General features: G+C 49.8%; 2 protein-coding genes across 6 annotated transcripts in view; one reads left to right on the forward strand and one right to left on the reverse strand.

Annotated features, from left to right (window-relative positions):
* LOC144892555 (uncharacterized) overlaps nt 1–5,053 on the reverse strand; it is a 39,982-nt gene extending 34,929 nt beyond the window's left edge. For 2 of the 4 annotated variants that reach the window (XM_078779554.1, XM_078779553.1), the window contains exon 1: nt 4,935–5,053. In XM_078779554.1, the coding sequence (XP_078635680.1) occupies nt 4,935–4,941 (7 nt within the window). In that variant the 5' untranslated portion in view covers nt 4,942–5,053. The remainder of the gene's footprint in view (nt 1–4,934) is intronic. The other 2 variants (XM_078779550.1, XM_078779549.1) reach the window with 1 other exon arrangement.
* Nucleotides 5,054–5,392: 339 nt separating this feature from the next.
* LOC137429530 (uncharacterized) overlaps nt 5,393–15,832 on the forward strand; it is a 30,155-nt gene continuing 19,715 nt past the window's right edge. For both annotated transcript variants that reach the window (XM_078779547.1, XM_068119499.2), the window contains exon 1: nt 5,393–5,494. The gene's annotated coding sequence lies outside the window, so the exon portion shown is untranslated. The remainder of the gene's footprint in view (nt 5,495–15,832) is intronic.

Genomic DNA, 15,832 nt, shown 5'->3' on the forward strand with positions numbered 1-15,832 from the left:
GAGTTTAACTGTACACCACCATGTTACACAACTAGCAGCCCAGTTTTACCACACCACAGCAGAGTTTAACTGTACACCACCACGTTTAACAACCAGCAGCCCAGTTTTACCACACCACAGCAGAGTTTAACTGTACACCACCATGTTTAACAACGAGCAGCTCAGTTTTACCACACCACAGCAGAGTTTAACTGTACACCACCATGTTTAACAACGAGCAGCCCAGTTTTACCACACCACAGCAGAGTTTAACTGTACACCACCATGTTACACAACTAGCAGCTCAGTTTTACCACACCGCAGCAGAGTTTAACTGTACACCACCATGTTTAACAACGAGCAGCCCAGTTTTACGACACCACAGCAGAGTTTAACTGTACACCACCATGTTTAACAACGAGCAGCCCAGTTTTACCACACCACAGCAGAGTTTAACTGTACACCACCATGTTTAACAACGAGCAGCCCGGTTTTACCACACCACAGCAGAGTTTAACTGTACACCACCATGTTTAACAACGAGCAGCCCGGTTTTACCACACCACAGCAGAGTTTAACTGTACACCACCATGTTTAACAACGAGCAGCCCGGTTTTACCACACCACAGCAGAGTTTAACTGTACACCACCATGTTTAACAACGAGCAGCCCAGTTTTACCACACCACAGCAGAGTTTAACTGTACACCACCATGTTTAACAACGAGCAGCTCAGTTTTACCACACCACAGCAGCGTTTAACTGTACACCACCATGTTTAACAACTAGCATCCCGGTTTTACCACACCACAGCAGAGTTTAACTGTACACCACCATGTTTAACAACGAGCAGCCCAGTTTTACCACACCACAGCAGAGTTTAACTGTACACCACCATGTTTAACAACCAGCAGCCAGCTTTACCACACCACAGCAGAGTTTAACTGTACACCACCATGTTTAACAACTAGCAGCCCGGTTTTACCACACCACAGCAGAGTTTAACTGTACACCACCATGTTTAACAACGAGCAGCCCAGTTTTACCACACCACAGCAGAGTTTAACTGTACACCACCATGTTTAACAACGAGCAGCTCAGTTTTACCACACCACAGCAGAGTTTAACTGTACACCACCATGTTTAACAACGAGCAGCCCAGTTTTACCACACCACAGCAGAGTTTAACTGTACACCACCATGTTTAACAACGAGCAGCCCGGTTTTACCACACCACAGCAGAGTTTAACTGTACACCACCATGTTTAACAACGAGCAGCCCAGTTTTACCACACCACAGCAGAGTTTAACTGTACACCACCATGTTTAACAACGAGCAGCCCAGTTTTACCACACCACAGCAGAGTTTAACTGTACACCACCATGTTTAACAACGAGCAGCCCGGTTTTACCACACCACAGCAGAGTTTAACTGTACACCACCATGTTTAACAACGAGCAGCCCAGTTTTACCACACCACAGCAGAGTTTAACTGTACACCACCATGTTTAACAACGAGCAGCCCAGTTTTACCACACCACAGCAGAGTTTAACTGTACACCACCATGTTTAACAACGAGCAGCTCCGTTTTACCACACCACAGCAGAGTTTAACTATACACCACCATGTTTAACAACTAGCAGCCCGGTTTTACCACACCACAGCAGAGTTTAACTGTACACCACCATGTTTAACAACGAGCAGCCCAGTTTTACCACACCACAGCAGAGTTTAACTGTACACCACCATGTTTAACAACCAGCAGCTCAGCTTTACCACACCACAGCAGAGTTTAACTGTACACCACCACGTTTAACAACTAGCAGCTCGGTTTTACCACACCACAGCAGAGTTTAACTGTACACCACCATGTTTAACAAATGGCAGCTCGGTTTTACCACACCACAGCAGCGTTTAACTGTACACCACCATGTTTAACAACGAGCAGCCCAGCTTTACCACACCACAGCAGAGTTTAACTGTACACCACCATGTTTAACAACTAGCAGCTCAGCTTTACCACACCACAGCAGAGTTTAACTGTACACCACCATGTTTAACAACCAGCAGCTCAGCTTTACCACACCACAGCAGAGTTTAACTGTACACCACCATGTTTAACAACCAGCAGCTCAGCTTTACCACACCACAGCAGAGTTTAACTGTACACCACCATGTTTAACAACCAGCAGCTCAGCTTTACCACACCACAGCAGAGTTTAACTGTACACCACCATGTTTAACAACTAGCAGCTCGGTTTTACCACACCACAGCAGAGTTTAACTGTACACCACCATGTTTAACAACCAGCAGCTCAGCTTTACCACACCACAGCAGAGTTTAACTGTACACCACCACGTTTAACAACCAGCAGCTCAGCTTTACCACACCACAGCAGAGTTTAACTGTACACCACCACGTTTAACAACTAGCAGCCCAGCTTTACCACACCACAGCAGAGTTTAACTGTACACCACCATGTTTAACAACTAGCAGCTCGGTTTTACCACACCACAGCAGAGTTTAACTGTACACCACCATGTTTAACAACTAGCAGCTCAGCTTTACCACACCACAGCAGAGTTTAACTGTACACCACCATGTTTAACAACCAGCAGCTCAGCTTTACCACACCACAGCAGAGTTTAACTGTACACCACCATGTTTAACAACGAGCAGCCCAGTTTTACCACACCACAGCAGAGTTTAACTGTACACCACCATGTTTAACAACTAGCAGCTCGGTTTTACCACACCACAGCAGAGTTTAACTGTACACCACCACGTTTAACAACTAGCAGCCCAGCTTTACCACACCACAGCAGAGTTTAACTGTACACCACCATGTTTAACAACTAGCAGCCCAGCTTTACCACACCACAGCAGAGTTTAACTGTACACCACCATGTTTAACAACTAGCAGCTCGGTTTTACCACACCACAGCAGCGTTTAACTGTACACCACCACGTTTAACAACTAGCAGCCCAGCTTTACCACACCACAGCAGAGTTTAACTGTACACCACCATGTTTAACAACTAGCAGCCCAGCTTTACCACACCACAGCAGAGTTTAACTGTACACCACCATGTTTAACAACTAGCAGCTCGGTTTTACCACACCACAGCAGAGTTTAACTGTACACCACCACGTTTAACAACTAGCAGCCCAGCTTTACCACACCACAGCAGAGTTTAACTGTACACCACCACGTTTAACAACCAGCAGCTCAGCTTTACCACACCACAGCAGAGTTTAACTGTACACCACCATGTTTAACAACTAGCAGCTCGGTTTTACCACACCACAGCAGCGTTTAACTGTACACCACCATGTTTAACAACGAGCAGCTCAGTTTTACCACACCACAGCAGCGTTTAACTGTACACCACCATGTTTAACAACTAGCAGCTCGGTTTTACCACACCACAGCAGCGTTTAACTGTACACCACCATGTTTAACAACTAGCAGCTCGGTTTTACCACACCACAGCAGCGTTTAACTGTACACCACCACGTTTAACAACTAGCAGCCCAGCTTTACCACACCACAGCAGAGTTTAACTGTACACCACCATGTTTAACAACTAGCAGCCCAGCTTTACCACACCACAGCAGAGTTTAACTGTACACCACCATGTTTAACAACTAGCAGCTCGGTTTTACCACACCACAGCAGAGTTTAACTGTACACCACCATGTTTAACAACTAGCAGCTCAGCTTTACCACACCACAGCAGAGTTTAACTGTACACCACCATGTTTAACAACCAGCAGCTCGGTTTTACCACACCACAGCAGCGTTTAACTGTACACCACCACGTTTAACAACTAGCAGCCCAGCTTTACCACACCACAGCAGAGTTTAACTGTACACCACCATGTTTAACAACTAGCAGCTCAGCTTTACCACACCACAGCAGAGTTTAACTGTACACCACCATGTTTAACAACTAGCAGCTCGGTTTTACCACACCACAGCAGCGTTTAACTGTACACCACCACGTTTAACAACTAGCAGCCCAGCTTTACCACACCACAGCAGAGTTTAACTGTACACCACCATGTTTAACAACGAGCAGCCCAGTTTTACCACACCACAGCAGAGTTTAACTGTACACCACCATGTTTAACAACTAGCAGCCCAGCTTTACCACACCACAGCAGAGTTTAACTGTACACCACCATGTTTAACAACTAGCAGCTCAGCTTTACCACACCACAGCAGAGTTTAACTTTATATCAGAATACCACGTGTTAAGGTATCACGGTAGGTTTCACCGTGCCATAGGTATCAAGGTATCACGGTAGGTTTCACCGTGCCATAGGTATCAAGGTATCACGGTAGGTTTCACCGTGCCATAGGTATCAAGGTATCACGGTAGGTTTCACCGTGCCATAGGTATCAAGGTATCACGGTAGGTTTCACCGTGCCATGGTACAAACTCGGTTGGGACACGCTAAAGGTGCCTCAGCGTCAATCAAAATGGTTGATTGAAGAGCGATGAATAGCGGGGTAAAGGTGTCGTTTACACGTCATTCACGGTAAAAACAACACCGATCGGTCTGTTATTTATTCGCCGATAACACAGAGAGTCTCTGAGGGGATTTTAAAAAATGGACGACACTGTGAGGCGGCGGGATCGACGTGGTGAAAAGACGAGCGTGGTGGCCCCGGTCGCTCGGTCACCGTGAATCGACCCTCACACACAGGGGGATGCGGTTCGCCTCAGGAATCTGTCCCGAGGAACGAGCGAACGGGCGCGCCATGAGAGGGTCTTGTCTAGACGAGGGAAGGAGGAAAAACAAAGCGCAATGGGACCCCGCCTCGGCTTGGCCCTCAATCAGACGCGTGTGCCTTGGGTTTGTGTTGGACGGCGCATGCGAGATAAACTTTCCTCCTTTCCTTCGGCCTCTCGCTCTGTCGTTTATTAAAGGAGCTCTGTGACTTACATTTCATGGCGTTCACATCAATAACACCGCTATCTTTGCTTCAGCGAGGTTCGGCGCACCTCCGTGGAGCGCGTCACGTGACCCGCGGCGCCAGAGCGCGTCATCAGCGTCACCGCTCGACGCTCGTCCACAACCAGTGGGATCGCTGCCGAGACGTGACGTCAGCATGTTTTGTCATTTGAAAATTAAACGTTCACAACAAACACGAAGGAATGTCGAGTTTTTGTGCGTGGATCGGACCATTCGGACTTCGAGCATGAAGGGCGCACAGTCGTCACTTACTCGATCGCGTGTATGTGCACTTATTACGTATGCAAGGTAATCAAGGTGTGCACGAGGATTTACAATATTTAACATCAACCTGCGAATAAAGTTCATCGTCGTTTGAACCGAGTTCATAGTACATTTGTTTTATGACCTTTTATTCACAAATTACTGCGATGATAAAAAACTCATTCAGTCACCGAGGTGAAGTGTACCACTACCTACTAGGGTACCGGTACCGGTACTGGTACTGTAGCAGGGTGCAGTGTGCAGGGTGCAGTGAAGTCAACAATTCTGTAAGTTTACACTTTTCCTTCTCCTTTTCCACTATTCCACGATATATATCGTTTTTAGCCTTTTTATTTAATGCTGAAGAGTCACTTTAAAATATTCTCAGATCTCGATTCGAATCTTCACCAAACCCGAACCGATTCGTGCTCGTCACACCCAACCTGTTACCTGTCCACCAGGTTTCGTCTCGATCCGTCCAGAACTTTTTGAGATGTCGTGCGATATATTTGTTTTAGCCCAATATGTCTCAAAGGTGAAAAGTCTCTTAAACAATTCCCGGATCCGGATTCGAATCTTCACCAAAAGTGTGCCTTGCTCTCCTTGGCCGGTCACTCACCTACGCACACCAAAAAAATCCACAATGACGACTTGAAAACTGTAGACAAAATCGTGACAGACAGACAAACACACACATGGACACAAGCACATGGAGCCATGGACACACGTACATGAATACTCACACATGGACATGGACACGCGAACATGGACACACACACACGTGCATGAATACTCACACATGGACAAATGGACATAAACAAACGCGCATGGACACCCGCACATGGACATGGACACACGAACATGGACACACACACGCACATGAATACTCACACATGGACAAATGGACATAAAGAAACGCGCACGGACACCCGCACATGGACATGGACACACGAACATGGACACACACACGTACATTAATACTCACACATGGACACACGAACATGGACACACACACGTACATGAACACACACACATGGACAAATGGACATGAAGAAACGCGCATGGACACCCGCACATGGACATGGACACACGTGCATGGACACACACACGCACATGAATACTCACACATGGACAAATGGACATAAAGAAACGCGCACGGACACCCGCACATGGACATACGAACATGGACACACACACGTACATTAATACTCACACATGGACACACGAACATGGACACACACACGTACATGAACACTCACACATGGACAAATGGACATGAAGAAACGCGCATGGACACCCGCACATGGACATGGACACACGAACATGGACACACACACGTACATTAATACTCACACATGGACACACGAACATGGACACACACACGTACATGAATACTCACACATGGACAAATGGACATAAAGAAACGCGCACGGACACCCGCACATGGACATGGACACACGAACATGGACACATACACGTACATTAATACTCACACATGGACACACGAACATGGATACACACACGTACATGAACACTCACACATGGACAAATGGACATGAAGAAACGCGCATGGACACCTGCACATGGACATGGACACACGCGCATGGACACACACACGCACATGAATATTCACACATGGACAAATGGACATGAAGAAACGTCCATGACATGTCATGTCATCTATCTATAATTCCACTAATCTCTGTGTGTATGTTTGTATGTTTGTATGTTTGTCTGTGACCGCTGTTTCTCGACAACCACGGGTCCGATATACTTTAAACTTGCCAGGTATATTGCTGGGGACCTGAGGATGTGCCTTTTCAAGGTTTCATATTAATCGGACAAGTAGTTACCGAGCTATGGCGATTTAGCCGTTCGCCGTTCGCTTTGGCGTTGCGAATGGACCAAACCATTTCATGTAAATAGAGGGGGGGGGGGGGGGGGTTCTGTGGTCGTTGCGAATGGACCAAACCATTTCATGTAAATAGAGGGGGGGGGGTTGTCACCGTACTCGCAAGCCGTTCGCCGTTCGCTTTGGCGTTGCGAATGGACCAAACCATTTCATGGACCAAACCATTTCATGTAAATGGAGGGGGGGGGGGATTGTCACCGTACTCGCACCCACGTACCCACGTACCCACGTACGGGCATTGCACCCACGTACGGGCATGCCCTAGTATATAATGATGTCATGTTTATTTCACAGTTTACAGTTACAGAAATTACAATTTTCAAATGCTCGATATTGATTGAGGTTTCTTTCTTTTATGGACACATTTCCGGTTTTTCACGTAAATATTCATTTTCGGATGCTTTGCTTTCCGTCTTTTTTCCCAATGTATCAGCTTCGATGTTCATCGGCACCAAAACTCAACTTTCCATGACACCTGGAAGGTACCGAACATTAATATCAGCGAATCAGTGGTTAGCATGAGCTTCATATACGTTATACATGCGGTATCTATATCGATATCCACACACCAGCTCTGCTGTGAATCCATGACAAATGGACATGAACCACTTGTACATAACATACTTGTGTACACCAGCTCGGCTCGGCTCACCAAGCGTCGATACTGAGGAGCGGGCTTATTTTACCTGAGGATAATGACTGTACCTGAGTTGCTGTGTTGTCATGATTTACAGCAATCATAATACAAACAATTACTTTGCACAAATGTATTTGTTGTGTTTGTGATATTACATTTTTATCGGCAATTTAGGTTGAAAAAATATATAAAATTCAAGAAAGAACCCCTCAGCACACACACATCGGGGAGGGGTAGGGGCAGACTGGAAGTTTGGGACCATTACACCTCACCACCACGTAATTTAAAACACCTCACCACCACGTAATTTAAAATACGTCACCACCACGTAATTCAAAACACCTCACCACCACGTAATTCAAAACACCTCACCTCCACGTAATTCAAAACACCTCACCTCCACGTAATTTAAAACCCCCCACCACCACGTAATTCAAAACACCTCACCTCCACGTAATTCAAAACCCCTCACCTCCACGTAATTCAAAACCCCCCACCACCACGTAATTCAAAACACCTCACCTCCACGTAATTTAAAACCCCCCACCACCACGTAATTCAAAACACCTCACCTCCACGTAATTCAAAACCCCCCACCACCACGTAATTCAAAACCCCCCACCACCACGTAATTCAAAACACCTCACCTCCACGTAATTCAAAACACCTCACCTCCACGTAATTCAAAACCCCCCACCACCACGTAATTCAAAACACCTCACCACCACGTAATTCAAAACACCTCACCACCACGTAATTCAAAACACCTCACCTCCACGTAATTCAAAACACCTCACCTCCACGTAATTTAAAACACCTCACCTCCACGTAATTCAAAACCCCTCACCACCACGTAATTCAAAACACCTCACCTCCACGTAATTTAAAACCCCCCACCACCACGTAATTCAAAACACCTCACCTCCACGTAATTCAAAACCCCCCACCACCACGTAATTCAAAACCCCCCACCACCACGTAATTCAAAACACCTCACCTCCACGTAATTCAAAACACCTCACCTCCACGTAATTCAAAAACCCCCACCACCACGTAATTCAAAACACCTCACCACCACGTAATTCAAAACACCTCACCTCCACGTAATTCAAAACACCTCACCTCCACGTAATTTAAAACACCTCACCTCCACGTAATTTAAAACACCTCACCTCCACGTAATTTAAAACACCTCACCACCACGTAATTTAAAACACCTCACCACCACGGAATTCAAAACACCTCACCTCCACGTAATTCAAAACAACTCACCACCACGTAATTCAAAACACCTCACCACCACGTAATTCAAAACACCTCACCACCAAGTAATTTAAAACACCTCACCACCACGTAATTTAAAACACCTCACCACCACGGAATTCAAAACACCTCACCTCCACGTAATTCAAAACACCTCACCTCCACGTAATTCAAAACAACTCACCTCCACGTAATTCAAAACAACTCACCTCCACGTAATTCAAAACACCTCACCTCCACGTAATTCAAAACACCTCACCACCACGGAATTCAAAACACCTCACCACCACGGAATTCAAAACACCTCACCACCAAGTAATTCAAAACACCTCACCTCCACGTAATTCAAAACAACTCACCACCACGTAATTCAAAACACCTCACCTCCACGTAATTCAAAACACCGCACCACCACGTAATTCAAAACACCGCACCACCACGTAATTCAAAACACCTCACCACCACGTAATTCAAAACACCGCACCACCACATAATTCAAAACACCTCACCACCACGTAATTCAAAACATCTCACCACCACGTAATTCAAAACACCTCACCACCACGTAATTTAAAACACCTCACCACCACGTAATTCAAAACATCTCACCACCACGTAATTCAAAACATCTCACCACCACGTAATTCAAAACACCTCACCACCACGTAATTTAAAACACCTCACCACCACGTAATTCAAAACCCCTCACCACCACGTAATTCAAAACCCCTCACCACCACGTAATTCAAAACCCCTCACCACCACGTAATTCAAAACACCTCACCACCACGGAATTCAAAACACCTCACCACCACGTAATTCAAAACCCCTCACCACCACGTAATTCAAAACCCCTCACCACCACGTAATTCAAAACACCTCACCACCACAGAATTCAAAACCCCTCACCACCACGTAATTCAAAACCCCTCACCACCACGTAATTCAAAACCCCTCACCACCACGTAATTCAAAACCCCTCACCACCACGTAATTCAAAACCCCTCACCACCACGTAATTCAAAACCCCTCACCACCACGTAATTCAAAACACCTCACCACCACGGAATTCAAATCACCTCACCACCACGTAATTCAAAACCCCTCACCACCACGTAATTCACAACACCTCACCACCACGTAATTCAAAACCCCTCACCACCACGTAATTCAAAACCCCTCACCACCACGTAATTCACAACACCTCACCACCACGTAATTCAAAACCCCTCACCACCACGTAATTCAAAACCCCTCACCACCACGTAATTCAAAACCCCTCACCACCACGTAATTCAAAACCCCTCACCACCACGTAATTCAAAACCCCTCACCACCACGTAATTCAAAACCCCTCACCACCACGTAATTCAAAACCCCCCACCACCACGTAATTCAAAACCCCTCACCACCATGTAATTCAAAACCCCTCACCACCACGTAATTCAAAACAACTCACCACCACGGAATTCAAAACACCTCACCACCACGTAATTCAAAACCCCTCACCACCACGTAATTCAAAACCCCTCACCACCACGTAATTCAAAACACCTCACCACCACGGAATTCAAAACCCCTCACCACCACGTAATTCAAAACCCCTCACCACCACGTAATTCAAAACCCCTCACCACAACGTAATTCAAAACCCCTCACCACCACGTAATTCAAAACCCCTCACCACCACGTAATTCAAAACCCCTCACCACCACGTAATTCAAAACACCTCACCACCACGGAATTCAAATCACCTCACCACCACGTAATTCAAAACCCCTCACCACCACGTAATTCACAACACCTCACCACCATGTAATTCAAAACCCCTCACCACCACGTAATTCAAAACCCCTCACCACCACGTAATTCTCAACACCTCACCACCACGTAATTCAAAACCCCTCACCACCACGTAATTCAAAACCCCTCACCACCACGTAATTCAAAACCCCTCACCACCACGTAATTCAAAACCCCTCACCACCACGTAATTCAAAACACCTCACCACCACGGAATTCAAATCACCTCACCACCACGTAATTCAAAACCCCTCACCACCACGTAATTCAAAACACCTCACCACCAAGTAATTCAAAACACCTCACCACCAAGTAATTCAAAACACCTCCCGTCCACGTAATTAAAAACACCTCCTGCCCACGTAATTCAAAGCACCTCACCACCAAGTAATTTAAAACACCTCACCACCAAGTAATTCAAAACACCTCACCGCCACGTAATTCAAAACACCTCACCACCAAGTAATTTAAAACACCTCACCGCCACGTAATTCAAAACATCTCACCACCAAGTAATTCAAAACACCTCCCGTCCACGTAATTAAAAACACCTCCCTTCCACGTAATTCAAAACACCTCAACTCCAAGTAATTAAAAACACCTCACCACCACGTAATTCAAAACACCTCACCACCAAGTAATTTAAAACACCTCACCGCCACGTAATTCAAAACATCTCACCACCAAGTAATTCAAAACACCTCCCGTCCACGTAATTAAAAACACCTCCCGTCCACATAATTCAAAACACCTCACCTCCAAGTAATTAAAAACACCTCACCACCACGTAATTCAAAACACCTCACCACCAAGTAATTTAAAACACCTCACCACCACGTAATTCAAAACACCTCACCTCCAAGTAATTAAAAACACCTCACCACCACGTAATTAAAAACATTTCACCACCGCATAATTCAAAACACCTCACCACCACATAATTCAAAGCACCACATCTCACCACCATGTAATTCAAAACACATCACCACCACGTAATTCAAAGCACCTCACCACCACGTAATTAAAACACCTCACCACCACATACTTCAAAACACCTCACCACCACGTAATTCAAAACACCTCACCACCACATAATTCAAAACACCTCACCACCACATAATTCAAGACACCTCACCACCACGTAATTCAAAACAACTCACCACCACGTAATTCAAGACACCTCACCACCACATAATTCAAGACACCTCACCACCACGTAATTCAAAGCACCTCACCACCACGTAATTCAAAACATCTCACCACCACATAATTCAAAACATCTCACCACCACGTAATTCAAAACACCGCACCGCCACATAATTCAAAACACCTCACCACCACGTAATTGAAAACATCTCGCCACCACGTAATTGAAAACATCTCACCACCACGTAATTGAAAACATCTCACCACCATGTAATTCAAAACATCTCACCGCCACATAATTCAAAACACCTCACCACCACGTAATTCAAAACACCTCACCACCACGTAATCCAAAACATCTCACCACCATGTAATTCAAAACACCTCACCACCACATAATTCAAAACAGTTCACCACGACATAAACAAAAGTTTGAAGGAGAGTAAGTAGTTCAGTGACAACACAGACACTGTCCACATATGTAGATATAGAGATGGATGACTGTACCCGAGTTGCTGTATTGTCATGGTTTACACCAATCATAATACAAACAATTATTTTGCACAAATGTATTCGTAATATACGTGATATTGTGGCGGACACAAAAGCCCACTGGCGTGGTGACATCATCCCGCGCACCAAGTGGGCGGTGGCCACGCCCGAGGGGTAGGCGTGGCCTCATGATATACACCGGGCGCCCAGCCCGGAGCGGGCGAGTGTTACAGTGAGCTCTTACAATAAAGACGTTTATATGTTACCGCTTATCCGCTTCCTCCTTGCTCGCAAGCAGCGCGCGTAACGCCGCGCTTTACTGGTGACCCTCGATGTTGGATCTGCCGGAGCGATCCTTCCACACGCGACGCCATTGCCATGGCCAACTTCGTCAAACTTCCGGAATTTTGGGAGGCTCAGGCCGAAGTCTGGTTCGTCCAGGCCGAAGCCCAATTTCAGCTTCGGCGCCTCACCGGCGATGACACGCGCTATTGCCACGTCGTCGCCTCCCTCGGGCCCGGCACGGCCGCTCGAGTTGTGTCCGTCCTTCGCCAACCACCGGACGGCCACAAGTACGAGGCACTCAAGCGGCTACTCCTAGCCACGTTCGGCCTCACGGACGACGCACGGGCCGACCGCCTCCTGGATCTCCCCGAGCTCGGTGACACGCGCCCGTCGGTCCGAATGGACCATCTGCTGTCACTGTTGGGCGACGAAGCCCCCGGTTCCCTATTCCGGGCGCTTTTCCGGCGCCAACTTCCAGCGCAGGTTCGCCTCGCGTTGGCCGGGACCGGGCTAACAGAACCCCGAGCATTGGCAGCCGAGGCGGACAGGTACTTCGCCGCTTCGGACACGCGGGCGAGAGTCGGCGTGGCCATCACGGCCCTCGAAGCTGATGCTGCTGATGCTGCTGATGCTGCTGTTCCACAGCATCAGCTTCTACAGCATACGCAGCATGTTCCACAGCATCAGCTTCTACAGCATACGCAGCATGCGTATACGCACCTCGTGAACGCCGCCACGCCCCGCCCACCGCCGCGGCGAAAACCGCCACCACGGGGAAACCCACCAACTCCACCGGCCTGGCGGAGCCAGCCGCGCTCCTCCAGCTCCACCACCTGGTGCTGGTTCCACGCCAAGTTCGGCCACGAAGCTCGGCAGTGTCATCCGCCATGCTCCTTCAACAGGTCGGGAAACGCCCGGGCCGGCGCTCAATAGTGGCGATGAGCGCCGGCCGTTCGAGCAGCCTGCTGTTCATAACCGACACCTTCTCCGGGCGCCGTTACCTGTGCGACACGGGAGCGCAGGTGAGTGTCATTCCCGCCGGCACGTCAGACAAGCACGCCGCGGGTGGGGGCCCCGCGCTGCTTGCCGCGAACGGGACGCCCACCCGTACGTACGGAAAACGCTGCCTCTCTCTGCGGTTTGGAGGGCAGGTTTTCCGATGGACGTTCGTCACCGCCGACGTGCCCATGGCACTGCTTGGCGCGGACTTCCTGTGCACTAATGGGCTCCTGGTCGACGTCAAGCGCAGACGTCTTGTCCAGGCCGAGACGTTCAGCTCGCTCGCTTGTGCGTTGCCCAGTTCAACGAGCGGCTTGCCAAGCGGCTTGCCGAACGGTTCGGTTCCGGCCACGTTGGTCTGTACGCTTCCGGCAGCGGACGCATTCACCCGCCTCCTCGCCGGCTTCCCGGCCCTCACGCGGCCCACCTTCTCGGCGGGGGCCGTCAAGCACGGGGTGGCCCATCACATCCCCACCGTCGGGCCACCGGTCTATGCCCGGGCACGCCGCCTCGAGCCGACAAAGCTGGCGGTGGCAAAAGCGGGGTTCGCTACCCTGGAGCGACTCGGCATCGTTCGGCGCTCAGAGAGCGCTTGGGCGTCGCCGCTGCACATCGTGCCGAAGCCCGGCGGGGGATGGCGACCATGCGGGGACTATCGCCGTCTCAATGACGCCACGACTCCCGACCGCTACCCCGTCCCCCACATTCAGGACTTTTCTGCCCGTTTGGCGGGCAGGTCCTTCTTCTCGAAGGTGGACCTCATACGCGGCTACCATCAGGTCCCCGTCAGGCCGGAGGACGTCCCGAAGACGGCGGTCATCACGCCATTCGGACTCTTCGAGTTCCTGCGCATGGCCTTCGGTCTGAAGAATGCGGCTCAGGCGTTCCAGCGACTGATGGACAGCGTCCTGCGCGACTTGGATTTTGTCTACGTCTACCTGGACGATATCCTCGTCGCCAGCGCGTCCCGCGAAGAGCACCTACGCCACCTCCGCACGCTCTTCGAACGCCTGGGCCAGCATGGCCTGATTGTGAACCCCGCAAAGTGCCGGTTCGGCGCCGCCACAATCGATTTTCTGGGGCACCGTGTCACCAGGCACGGAGCCGTCCCCCTGCCGGCCAAGGTGGAGGCGGTGAAGGGGTTTCCGCGCCCCCGCACGATCAGAGGGCTGCAGGAGTTCCTGGGCATGGTGAACTTTTACCATCGGTTCCTGCCCCGCATCGCCCAGCTCCTGCGCCCCCTGCATGAAGCTCTCCGAGGTAAGCCGGGCAAAGGCGACATTACCTGGACCGAGCAGATGGACACGGCGTTCACGGGCGCGAAGCTCGCCTTGGCTAACGCCACCATGCTCGCGCACCCGGCGCCCGATGCACCGATCGCCCTCACCACCGATGCCTCGGACTAGGCAGTGGGCGCGGTGCACGAGCAATGGGTGCGTGGAGCTTGGCAACCGCTGGCGTTCTTTAGCCGGCAGCTTCGCCCGCCCGAACGCCGTTACAGTACCTTCGACCGCGAGTTGCTCGGACTTCACTTGGCGGTCAGGCACTTCCGCCATCTGCTCGAGGGCCGTGCGTTCACTGCCTTCGTCGACCACAAGCCGCTGATCTTCGCGATGGGCAAGGTCACCGAGCCGTGGTCGGCCCGGCAGCAGCGTCACCTCTCGGCCGTGTCCGAGTACACGACGGACATCCAGCACGTCGCGGGGAAGGACAACCCGGTGGCGGATTGCCTGTCCCGGGCCGTCGCCCACGCAGTCCACCTCGGCATCGACTATGCCCGGATGGCAGCGGACCAGGCCGCTGACCCCGACGTCCAGGCCTTGTGGACCGCCGTCACGGGCCTCCGCGTCACCGAGGTGCCGTTCGACGGCACGGGCGTGGCCCTCTTGTGCGACGTCTCCCTCGGGCGTCCTCGCCCCATCGTGCCCGCGGGCTGGCAGCGCCAGGTGTTTGACGCCATCCACGGCCTGTCCCACCCGGGCGCGAGGGCCTCCCAAAGGCTGATCGCCGACAAGTTCGTCTGGCATGGCCTCCGGAAGGCCGTCCGCGGCTGGGCCAGGACGTGCCTCGCGTGCCAGCGCGCCAAGG

Source organism: Myxine glutinosa, chromosome 6, assembly GCF_964187855.1.
Source record: "Myxine glutinosa chromosome 6, kmMyxGlut1.1, whole genome shotgun sequence".
Classification (NCBI taxonomy): domain Eukaryota; kingdom Metazoa; phylum Chordata; class Myxini; order Myxiniformes; family Myxinidae; genus Myxine; species Myxine glutinosa.